The following is a 12080-nucleotide window of genomic DNA, read 5'->3' as shown; positions in this document are numbered from 1 at the left end:
AAGAAGGCCACTGATGACGCAGAGAAAGGCAGCTGCAGAAGATTCTATTTCTGCATGTGTTGCATCCAGTGATATAATTTAATGATGCTTGCTTCCAAAGGAAAGATATAAAGGATTACTGTTTCACTCTTCATTCAGGTCTCTCTTTGAGCTAGCACTTAAGTACATGCTGATTTTCAAATAGGCTTTGAACAAGACTGTCCCTAAGTAAAAATGCTGTCTTGAAGTGAAATCTAAGAACTGATTTCTATACTACAGATTCATCTGTAATTTTGTTTAAGTGGTACTAAGAACATCTTTGTGCTAGTGTGTCAGTAATAAAACATATAATTTATATTATGTAGTCAAAACATTATGGGTGCTATTCACCAGAGTGGCTCAGGGACATGTAAAGAACAGTGCATTAGGCATCCATTAAGGTTACTGAGCCAAATAATTCAATGCAGAGAAAAAAAATTCTGCCCTCTGTTATTGCTTCCTCCACTTTGCTGGAGATGTATTTGCAGAACTCTGCTAACATGAGAAGTTAAAGAGACCAGCTAAGTTTATGTGGAATGTGATTAATCTTTGTCAGAAAGGGCATGTTTTAATAGTGAAAATGAAAGTATTAAATAATGGATCAAAACTTAAAGTGTGACTCTTTAAAAAAAACCCAAAACAAAACAACTTACAAAGGAACATACCTGAACTGATCTTTTCATTGTGATAGTGTTATTTTGTTGTTTGTGCTGTCAAAAAATGAAATGTATTCTACTCTTAAGGGAGAGGGGTATGTTATTATTTTGACTTCCAAGCTGTTTAATTCACAATGCTTAATCTGTATGGGTAGAATATCCTGTACCCTGCAGATCTCCATATGAACACATCTTTTTCAGTTTTACGTAGATGTCATGAATGGCACAGTGGGCCCCTGAGATCTTTATTTCTGGTAACTCTAAGTCAGCCATAAAAAACAAAACTTTTGGATCCTTGCTTGGCTTTGTGATACTTGCTTTTAGGAATAAAATACATATGAGGCAGCGAGAGAGAGTGAACCTGTAACTCTTGCTGGTCCTTAACATTTCCAAAAACATTTTTTTCTGAAGGGTGCATTGATCTTTTCCTAGAATACCCGCATCTGAGCAATGCTGATGCAAATCTGGTTATTTTCTTTAGCACAGCATGTTTTCCAGCCAAGTCAGGAGAAACTCTAAGAGCACCTGTGCTGCCTGGCTGCTTCCTTCAGGGCTGCCTTCCTCCCCTGTCCTGGGCACACTCCATGAGGATGCACTGAAGTCTGAGCCATGCACTGCTTGGCAGCTTCAGCCTCTCTCTTCTGCTCATCCTGCATGTACTGCTGCATCTCTCCCTTTACCTTCCTCACCTCTTCCTTAAGCAAAGTTAAAAGTAGACCTAAGTAGTGACCACAGCTTATTGCTCAGTTGTCTTTAAACAATCTCCAGCAAAGCCCAGCAGAACAGACTTCAGGAAAATATTACAGGGCAATTACAGTGACTTACTGTAGCACCATTCCACATCATCCATGTTTTCTACATGTCACACAAGGTTCCCTGATGTATTTTCTTCACAAGCTCACATGGCCAGTGGAATATTTTAGAGTGAGATGGAGAAGAAGCCTGGTCCTTGGTATCCTTGTCAGCAAGATATTGCTTAGGCTGATACATAAAGATATGACAACACTAAGCTGATCTGGATGGACATACACACATTTGGAATCTCAGACAACTCTGTATATACCAATATAGCTCTGTTGTCATTACAGTCAATGCCAAACCTGACCATCCAGTAAAGCACCCACTTAACTCGGTGCCCAGTGATCTATGCTGCATTGCCACTATTCGTAGTTCTTTCCAAGACCCGACAAGTGCATTCTCTGCAGAAGTTACAAAACACTATTGGGAAAGCTCTGGCTGCTTAGATCTTGGTGGGTTTCCTAACACAGGATGAGCAGAGTTACATGGGGTCTACTGTAAATCTCTTGCACACCCATGTACAAGCTTTCTATTCTGTGTATTTTTGTGGAGACTGGTTGTTTGTCTACTGCTGGCAAACGGAGTAACAGGACCTGCCTACAAAAAGCCTAACTAAAACCATCTGACCATTAGTGGTTGTGGAACAGCCACATCAGCACTGCTGCAAGAAGACATACCCGAGGCTATCAGCTGAAAGCAGTTGTCTTTGACGTATCCTCTACGTAAAAACCCACTTCAATCACTCATTCAGTGATATGTTTTGTTGGCTGCTACTATCTGTTTGCTTAGACAGATGCTGAGTACATTTTCTGCCACCACCTCTTCAAGCTAACTGCCAGTGAGCAGTTAGCTCACTGCTAACACACCTCTTAAGATGAACTGCAAGAAACACAAACCACCAAATTTAAACCATCTTGCAATTATCGTAGTTATATCTGCATCTTCTTTTGTTCCAGCTGTAGAATTCTGTATCTGCTCCCTAGTCCTTAGTCACTGGAGCCAGTGTTACCAGGACAAATGGTACATGTTCAAATCCTGAGCACTCATTTCTATGAAGACATATAATAGGCTTATGGCAAGTAATTGAATGGTTAAACACAAGAAACAGAGCTTCTGCCAACTATTGTTGGCAGATGCTATGACAGCAAAAGACAGAGCTCCCTTGGAAAACAGATCCATAAAATGGAATGCACTCTGTCGGAAACTTAAGACCACTGTAAACCTCCCTGCTTTTCCTCTTGAGATGCCAAGCACATTGCTTTGACTGCCTGCAGTATAAACAGATAGCTATTTAGAAACTTGTATAAAATAAAATTCCAAAGCAAAACAAGCCAGCAATTCTCTGTGCGCCCTTCATCCGCTGGTGGGAGGCTGCAAGACTAAAGATGACAGGTGTTAGACAGACTGTGTAATGCCTGACTGAGGAGTACTTGGTAAAAGTAATGGTAAAAAATGGTAAAAAGCCCTGTGAAGTGCAGAAAGCAGGAGGGCTCTGATCCAAAAGGCAGATATCTCTGAGTCTTTTCTCAGATATCCAATCAGCCATGTAAAGCATGTGTTAAGCATATATAGAAATTCAAAGCTACAGTTGCTGTGTTTCATTTAGGAATATACATACACTGACAGTTTTCCTTCTCCTCCACCCCACTTAGGATCCAGGTTTAGTAAATCAGCTTTCTAGCTTTGATGGACACAAAATTTTAGGACAGATACAAAATTAAGCCTATATTTAACTGCCCTTAAGAAATGCACCTAATCAGATTCAGTGGCTGGCTGAATCAAGGCATGAGGAGGAATTTTCAAAGTCCAAAAACTTCTTCAGTAAAAAAAGAAAAAAATGAAATGTGCTGAAAGTGAATTAAAAATTCAGCTAGCTCAAGCTCACATCTCATCTAGCACATAGACGAAGCCAGTCATCTTTCAGGCCAAGTACTTCTCCTGGCACCAGAGTTCAAACCTCAGATGAATTAAGGTCCTGGTTATGGTAAACATGAAAAAAACCCTTTTTTTTTTTTTAACCTAGAGTGACATTCGTGGTTGCCAGACACATGGTTCTGCCACATTGGCTATTTCCCCAGTAATGAAAGCAAATCTGTTCATACCCTTCATTTCTTTCCAAGTTTTTGTTTAAGGTCTTGTACAAATGCACGGTGGTTAGCAGCTGCCTCTTTGAGAGCTTTATCCACTGCATCTTGCATCTGCATTTTAGTCTTTAAAACAAGTTATAATTTAAGTATAGCTGCTGGCATTACATTAGCAATCTATTAAGATGATGTGGAGGTTACATAATCATTCTGTGTTTTCTATTTAAGAATCAGAGCAAGTTACATTTAAAACCAGATGGCAACATACCTTTTGGCCCATTTGGCAATTTTATTGCAGTGATTCCTGTTAAATGTGGCCATTGAGCCACCATAGTTTTAACAGTATATATATATAAACATAGATATATAAAGGACTGTTTCAGAATCTTACATAGCACTATGGGGAACAGGTTTAACAATCAATAACTTCTGCATGCTTTAGGGGCCATTTTCAAACCAGATGTAAAATTTGTTATTAACTGAAAGTATGCTTTGTTGTGATCAAAAACTGGAGAAAAATGTGCACACAGAAATCTGTGAACAAAGTAGGACCTGAAATATAATGATAGCTCTATAGCACTGACCTCAAAAGTTCTTTATTAACTGTCTTTATGCTACAGCAATTAGTCCTAAGAATATTAATCATTTAAATGACAGGAGCATAATTTAATTTACCTGAGACCAAAGTTCAGCTCTCATTTTTTCAGTGTGCTCTTGTATCTCTGCCTCCTTCTTTTCATGTTGTTGTCTGTCTGCTCCAAACTCTGCACAATCAACACGAGCAGATCATGCACAGCAAACAACCAGAGCGCAGAAACCTGTGCCTCTTCCCCGACCCTTTTGCTTGGCTCCGCAGCTGAATTAAAAATCAAAAGGCTAGAAAGCACACACCCTTATTTCACATACGGGAAAACACTTATTATTGCTGGCGTAGTTCCATAAATGTAATAGGAAGGTGCTGAACGCAACTCTCACCTTCTAGGCAAGGCTGCACAATGGGAGAGCATCATGGGTGTCCCTCCTTACTCCTTGTGCTGGCAGCCATCCACATGGCACAAGCAATACGTCACTCCTCAGCTTTCTTGGGAATGATCAACCTGTTTCTGTCTGTGAATGAACCTCACAGCTGCTCAGGGGACAGCTTTGCTCCCTTTAGATACTACAGGTGAGATGGTGACCTCTTTGGCTCCCTGTGCCCTCAGAGTCCTCCAAGGCTTTCAGCAAGGTCCTTCCTTCATGCCACTCTTGGGACACACAATAAATATTCTCAGGGGGATATGGCAGAATATTTCAGGTGTTTGGAACAGAGCAATCCTTCTGTCTCTAGGGCTGCTGTGTCTGTCCATGGCCCAAGCAGCCCCAGTGCTGCAGGAACACAGCTAACCCTTTCTAAAAGGAGCGAAGCAGTATGGAGGTGAGCCACATTGCTTCACAGGGCCTAGGCCAGGGAGCCTTTAGCAACATGGATGGGGTCTAAGTAAGATGTCAACATCACCATCTCCTCCTGGGAACATGCTGTGAAAGCAAACAGGTAGCCCTGACAACTCATTTGAAAGGCTGGTCTTCAGCACCAAGGATTGCCCAGAAGAGAAGACACTGCAGAGGGAGGTGGATAAAGATGCCTTCCTGCAACCCCAAACTCCCCCCCAAAGTGGGATTTCAGATCTTTCCCCTCTGCCTTTCCTACTCAGTGCAAGCCTGGGTGGGTATTGCTTTGGATCCCATTCTCTGTGCTTGACAGGGCCTAGAGCCTGTGCTTGACAGGAGTAGAGCCACCAGAGATCTAGCTTTCACACAGCCACTGGAGGATTAAGTCTCCCTCTTTCAGTCCAGCCTTCTTCCCCACTCCACACGGGTGGGCAGAGTCCTCTCATGGAGCTAACACAAAGTACATGGAAAACAGCAGCAGGATGGGACAAAGGGGTTAACTGATTTAAATCAGCAAAACAGAAGTCCAACAGTGCATAAATTTTAGCAACAAGCATGTTATGCTCTGATGGCATAGTTCCCTCAGTCCATTATAGTAAGCAGTAAAGAGAAAATAATTTTAAAAGAAACTGTCTCTGGCCTTCTGAGCAGTGTTTTACAGTGTGTGTGTCAACGCAGGGCTGGAACCTCCTGTTCTGAGACATGCACAGCACTCACCCTGCTGCCGGGGTCCTCAGTACAGATAATCTCTTGATATTGTTTAAAATAGAAACCAAGCATGCTCCTCTTCACGATGCACATTAATTACAATGCACAACATGATTTCTACAAAACTTCACACTGCTGATTAGAAACCTCTGTGACAATTAGGCATAGCATATATTGCTCACTCAAACATATGAATGCTACCATACGCTTTGCTTCATTGTTGAGGTTGATTGTGGTATGCCAGAAAAAAAAAAAAATAAAAAAAATTCAAAGCTCAAGAGGCTCTATAGAGCCTCAGTCTAAGGTCAACAGCCAGAATCAGGTGTAAGAAGGTAGGATTCAGGATAAAACATTGCAGCTGTGTCCTGTTGAAGGATGAGGGGATGATCTCTGCGAATGTTAAGTCAAGCATAGTTCTTCCTAAGCTACTGGAGCCTTAGAAAACATTTGCTAATTGTCTTGCAGCTAATTCTCTCTTGCACTTCATTATGCCCAAGTCTCAATGCCTTCATGTGCCACAGGATGTCTGACCCTGCCCCCCCTCTGAATATACTCGGTTTATTAATATTCAGAAGGTAAGTGCAGTTCTTTCTTACCAAGATGTGAACGCCTTCATGACTGTCAAGAACAGATGGATACAACAGCTCTTGGAGTTTTCCTAAATCTCAGATTGTGAGGAAAGCATTTCAGAAACAAACTTACCTAGTATATTACAATGAGTGCAATAATGTGTTCTGAAAGGCAATCCAACCAAAAGTAGTGCTGGAAGGTGGTGGCGGCATTATTTTTGAACATACAGCACAACAAACAAAGGACTCCAGATGGGGATTACAGTCATTGTGGTATTCTAGTGTTTTTCTGTAATAGAGTTACTAAGATGTCAGAACTCATATTCTTGATAGATCTCTTGCTTGCAGGCAAAGCACTTACTGTTGCTACAGAAAACATGCAAGCCGGTGAAGAGAGAAAAATCATTGACCATTACTTTTTACCAAGTTAGCTGAAACATTTGTTTTCAGATTAGGATTCACACATGCTGACAACTTGGTAACAGGCTGCAGGGAGATGATGACGGAGGGTTGCATGAAATGACCCCTTCCAGCCTTAATCCAGCTCCCTGTGTAGCAACTGTTACTGGGCAGGGCTGGCTTTGCTCACAAAGAACTAACTTTCCTGGTTAGTAGTTTAGTAGTGACAGCGGGCTTTAGCTTTTTAATGCATTTTTTGTTGTGGTTGAACGTCAACAATTCCTACTGAAACCATGTAGTCTAAGGAGATTTGAGGAACAGTACAATAGCTACTGTTTCAGATATCTGAATCACAGGATTTTGTTGCTGTTCTTAGTAAAGATGTGAAACCCAGCACAGACAATTGGCAAAAACCTGAAAGAGCCTTTGCCCAGGAAATCATTTTGACTTACAGCTGCTGTCAAGCCAGCTGTCATCCACTGTAGATAATTACTACGACTTTGAAGATTAAATTGATAAAAGCAGAACAAAACAAATTGTATTGGTGCTGTTTGCCTACCCTCCAAACACATAGCTGTGCTTTCAGAGTTGAGTGAACAAATTTTGTTACCGATGTAGTTTTGTCTGGTGTTTGTTTTGTTCTTTTTTTTCTCCCTTTAATCCCTAAACACACGAAGTTTTTATGATATAAATCAGGTACTTAAAACAGCAAATGCCAGTATCGATACTGTAACACCCATGAGTTTACTACATTTTTCTCTGTATTTGCACTGCTTTATCTCCTTTTTACATATCATTTTTGTAGCGTTAAAAGTTACCTGTACAACAGCTGCCATAAATAAATATGGAGAAGCTCCTTAATAATAAGAACATCACTAAATACTCTGCCTTTAACCTGGGCAGTTCTAAATTAACCTGGCTAACCGGACTCAACTCCAGCCAACAGATAAGAGGCCCCATCTCATACAGGTTTTCTACTGAGTGCCACTGGCATGCACATCGCCCAGATCCTGCCCGGGTCAGTCCCACACCTTTACCCTTAACCATTCCCCCCAGTCCCACTTCCTTTCCCCCCAGTAACATCCAGAACCATATTCACTTCACAAAATATAATCCAAAATTTTGATAACTCAAATCCTGCGTTATTCTCAAACATGTGAAAATGAGAGACTGGGCTTTCTCACTTCAAATCACCTGCAGGTATAAGTATCAAAGTGTATATTTTAAAAACCTCCAGGAAAATAAGTTAAAATGCTTTGTGTAGCACTGATTTTGGAAAAAATCAGTTAAATTCATGCAAACATGTAAGATTCGTGCATGAACTGAAGAGAGCTTAAATCCTGTGTGACCCTTTTTAAAGAACAGACTAGTTCCTAAAGATCCATCACATCCTATCAAACAAAACATATACTACAGGATATACACAGCATGTAATAGCTCTGAATATCTCATCAATTCACCTCGAAATTCCTTCACCAGTCAAAAGGCAGGTAGTATCCTCACCTGCAAGTTTTCAGATTTGCCCAGGTTCTTACTGTTGTGAGGCAGCTAAGGCTCAGAGGGGAATATGTCTTTAAAGGCTGTAAAAATGTTTTTTTTATATAGCTTTATTGAAGATAGAGCTCACTTCCCTTCTCAGGAATGAGGTAGGCAAACCAAGGCCCAGCTGAATTTAGGATATAGGTAACTATAAAACACACACAAGACAACAATCACAGGTTCAAGGCAAAGGTTTCAGAGGGAAATGCAGAGAAATCCCATAGAGCAACTGCTGTCCCTCAAGGCAGTAGATCATATTTTTTGTCTTCAGTAGCAAAATCCTTCAATTACAAAACCCAAAGCAATTCCCAGAGTGGCAAAGCAGAGGTCCCTGCATGTGGCTGCTTCTTTGGCCTGACAGAAGCCACCTCGGGTAGGAGAGGGTTAATAAAGAGCTCTCTCAGCTTCTTGAGAACCCTTGATGGGCCTGTAAACATGAGGAACTGCACGGAAAAATGCCACCAGAACGTTAATGAGGGTCTGTAGTGGAAAAAGGGGCATGGCCTGATGTGTACTCTCCCACATGTTCTGGAGTCTGGTTAAGAGGATACCGTCTGGGCAATGTCACACAGAGGCAGCTGGAGAAGCTCACAGAAGGCCTCAGTGATAGAAAACACCCACTTGTACAGCTTGCTCAAGGTAAAGGCTCACAGGGGAGCACCTCCTGAGCTAAGGAAACACCGCAACGCCCGCCCTCCAGCCGCACCTGCCAGCTACTGCCGAGAGTCCGCCTCCAACCCACACGTGGGGCTCTTCAGCAAGACTGGGCTTATGAAGGTGGATACATTTTTTGGTCTGTCCGTAAGAACCTGTAGATTTTAGACTTTACATTCCTTATTTTGAGTTCACTAATCTGTAATAAATTATGTCATGTACTTTACAATATAAATTTAATTTTTGAATGCAGCTTAAATAAACAGGTCCTGCTGACCAGTCAAGAATGCTACACAACCTCTGGCTAACCTGGAGTTACACATATCGACTGGCAAGCTGATAGTGGTATGTTCACTGATCTGCTATATGATGCCAAACAGGAAAGGTAATGGCTGAGGTTCTCCTGCCCTCCTCTTGGCAGAAGCACTCATGTGTCACTTTTTCTCCTCTATCTAGTTAACAGATTTATTTTTTTTTTCCATTTGTAAGGTAGAGTGTATGAGCATCCAAAGATTATTTTGGCCAGTGTTTTACAAATTCCTTTATTCCACGACTGCTTTATCAGATCTTTCTTGCCTTAAAATTATTTTACTTGTGCCACTGTTAATTATCAACTTTCAACAGATCAACTTTTTCTTTGTACACACAATACATTGTACCTTCTGTTTAAAAAATATGAACCTGTGTTTGTACTTAATCAAAGCAGAGAGAGAAGTGAGCTATCATGTGAATTTCTAAGGCATTTACCAGTGCTGACTGCACCTCTGAGTTAATTGCCTATCTTCTGACATACCGTGGAGATCGCAGACAACAATTCTTAAAATTCGTATGTATCTTAATTGCAATTTAATTGTACAGGCACAGCATTTTATAAAGCAACTTTTATTGGATTGAATAGTAAGAGAGACATTTATCCATTATTTCAATGGACAGAGGAAAAAATAGTAGTTGCCTTGAAAAGTTCTGTGACTGATTTGCTGATTTCCTTCCTCATGTTCTCAGTCCCACTTGGAAGTTTTCCTCCTCATATACCTGGACCCCTCACTGTCGACTGCTTCATAGAGTTCCTTTTTATTCTCTACTGTTGCATGCAAATAACCAAGGTAGGCCACACAGAGGGTAATTGCTACTAGTCCAAATGCCATCACAGGTTTGTTCTGACAAGAAAAAAAAATTAGTATGTGTTTTTAGTCAAAACATTTTTCATTCAACACAAACATTACATTCTTCTATCTTAGCTTAGAAAGTGAACTGTAGATTATTGTGCAAAAAAATGTATCTGCAAAAATAATCACTGCCTTCTTGCAGACTGTTCCAAATTACTTTGATAAGCAGCAAGAAAGGAGACTCGATTTTCTGATAGCAAAAGGAATCCCCTTTCAAAAAGAAGACTCTTTGCAGAGACGGAACACTGCATTGCCCAGTGGTCTGCCTATTGCTGGTTGCAAATGCTGCTTGAGCATGAATGAACAGGCCAAAACCAATTGCTAAAGGGAACTACTACAAACTTCTAACAGAATTCATCTGGATATACTACAATGCACTGTGCTCCTGCCAAGCAACATTCATTATGTTTCTCTAAAACATATCATGTATTATCACAAAATCTAATACTGGCTATTATTATAGAACCAAAATTTCACCCAGTCTTGCTGGGTTCTGCAAGTGTAAATAAAACCTAAGTACCATCAACTTAATAATTAAGAAAGAAAAAGAAAAATCAAAAATACTGAAAAGCTGCTAAAAATCCCCTCCTTTCATATCAAAAAGCTTGCATTTTATGATTTGTTCCCTTTTAAATATTAAAGAGGACTTCTATTACTTCACCTGTCAAATTACATGGGTAATATGCCTGTAAAGAGTCTTTCAGAAAAGTGGCTTGGCTAGGTACTAAAGAATCAGACAATGTAACAGTGAAATAAAGCCTGGAATAAACCATGTAATGTTCTGGGCTCCTAATAATCAGAGTGGAAAAAAAGTAAAAATATTTTTAGTTACATTACTGAGTGGTTTGCATAATAAGAGTTGGTTATATAATGCACACAGAATTGTGATGACTATTTTAAAGCAACTGTGTCTCTCCAAACATATTTAGTTTCTCTCAGAATGAGCCTCTTACGGGTTTAATGAAAAGCTCTGGGTTCACAGCTCGGAAGAGCATAGTTGTCTGAACACTCCTCAGTCCTGGTTTTCTCTCTTTGGGCGTTTCATTTTCATTTGGAGGTTTGATGGAAGACATTTGAATTATTGTTGAATACTTCCTAAAAACAGAATGAAAAATAGATGTCATTTTTTAAAAAACTGAAAGAATTCACTGAACATGAGTTCACCCTAACCATGTCTTCTTACAGCATGGATTTTTGTGTATGTATTAATGATTGCTATTGGTGTTACCTAATATTCCCAGTTTAAGCACACTGATTTCCCATCTTGTCAATTTTGTGCATCCTAAAATTAACTTTTGGAGATGCACATCTCTGTAAAGCAAATGCAAGACTTCTGATAATGGGCTTGGAGATTTTTACTTGCCTTTGGCTAATGCTTTAGCTACCTGTGGACTGAGTAGCAGTCTTCAGACCACTGCTAAAAAGACAATGCCAGGGATTTTTATTTTTTTTTTAAGCCTTACATGTGATAGGAGAGCTCATGCCCCACTGTCATGCTGTCACTCTATCAACCCACCCCAGCAGCCCTGACTCAGGTCTCACTTTTACACACGAGGGACAGGTCACCTGCAAGATGCCACCTGAGCCAAGGCAAGCAAAACACGCCCTTGGTTAACCCCGCTTGCTGAGGGGCAGAGGACACGCGGTGCAAAGAACTCCTGCCCCGTAGTTTACACAAGAGGAGCACCAACAGGGACAGGAATCACCCACTCGACCCAGCAATGGCCCCGGGCCTCCTACGGCGGGAGGTCAGGGCAGCATGGAGGCCGGGTGACACGGGCACAAGGCACGGCCACGCACGGGGTGGCAGGGCGGGAGGCTGGCACACCGCCAGACCGTGCGTCGGGCCCAACCACCCAGCCTGGCTCGCCGGTACCGACCCCCGAGCAGCTCAAGCGGCGAGGCCAAGGGCAGAAACCTCCCCCCGGCCGGCCAGGGGGCTCCTGACGTCGCTACCGCCACTAACCCGGGGACGAAGGGGGCCGTTTCCCAGAGAAGCAGCGCGGCGGGGAGGTAACGCACAAGGTCAAGCCGCCGCCATGCTCCAACGCCGCCTGAGGC

General features: G+C 41.5%; 2 protein-coding genes across 2 annotated transcripts in view; both read right to left on the bottom strand.

The window, feature by feature from the left end:
- The window catches only part of CFAP206 (cilia and flagella associated protein 206), a 48822-nt gene extending 43812 nt beyond the window's left edge, over positions 1-5010 (bottom strand). Inside the window, exon 1 of the mRNA XM_026844455.1 lies at positions 4232-5010. Coding sequence (XP_026700256.1) covers positions 4232-4255 — 24 coding nt within the window. The 5' untranslated portion in view covers positions 4256-5010. The remainder of the gene's footprint in view (positions 1-4231) is intronic.
- A 4006-nt stretch (positions 5011-9016) lies between these two features.
- Positions 9017-12074, bottom strand: SMIM8 (small integral membrane protein 8). Its single transcript, XM_026846266.1, has 3 exons — positions 11986-12074; positions 10973-11114; positions 9017-10010 (listed from the first exon to the last, which is right to left on the bottom strand). The coding sequence occupies exons 2-3, from the start codon at positions 11090-11092 to the stop codon at positions 9852-9854; spliced, it is 279 nt and encodes a 92-aa protein (XP_026702067.1). The 5' UTR covers positions 11093-11114; positions 11986-12074; the 3' UTR covers positions 9017-9851.
- Between the last annotated feature and the right edge of the window lie 6 nt (positions 12075-12080).

The sequence above is a fragment of the Athene cunicularia genome (genome assembly GCF_003259725.1).
Source record: "Athene cunicularia isolate RWA chromosome 3 unlocalized genomic scaffold, athCun1 chr3_part1, whole genome shotgun sequence".
NCBI classification, from domain to species: Eukaryota; Metazoa; Chordata; class Aves; order Strigiformes; family Strigidae; genus Athene; species Athene cunicularia.
This window is presented reverse-complemented; position numbering and strand designations above follow the sequence as displayed.

Bases quoted from the DNA above. Each gene is read 5' to 3' on its own strand.
- SMIM8 (XM_026846266.1), bottom strand. From the start codon at position 11,092: ATGTCTTCCATCAAACCTCCAAATGAAAATGAAACGCCCAAAGAGAGA. The intron at 10,011-10,972 runs GTAAGAGGCTCA...TTTTCTTGTCAG, and splicing joins CAGAGCTTTTCATTAAACCC to AACAAACCTGTGATGGCATT.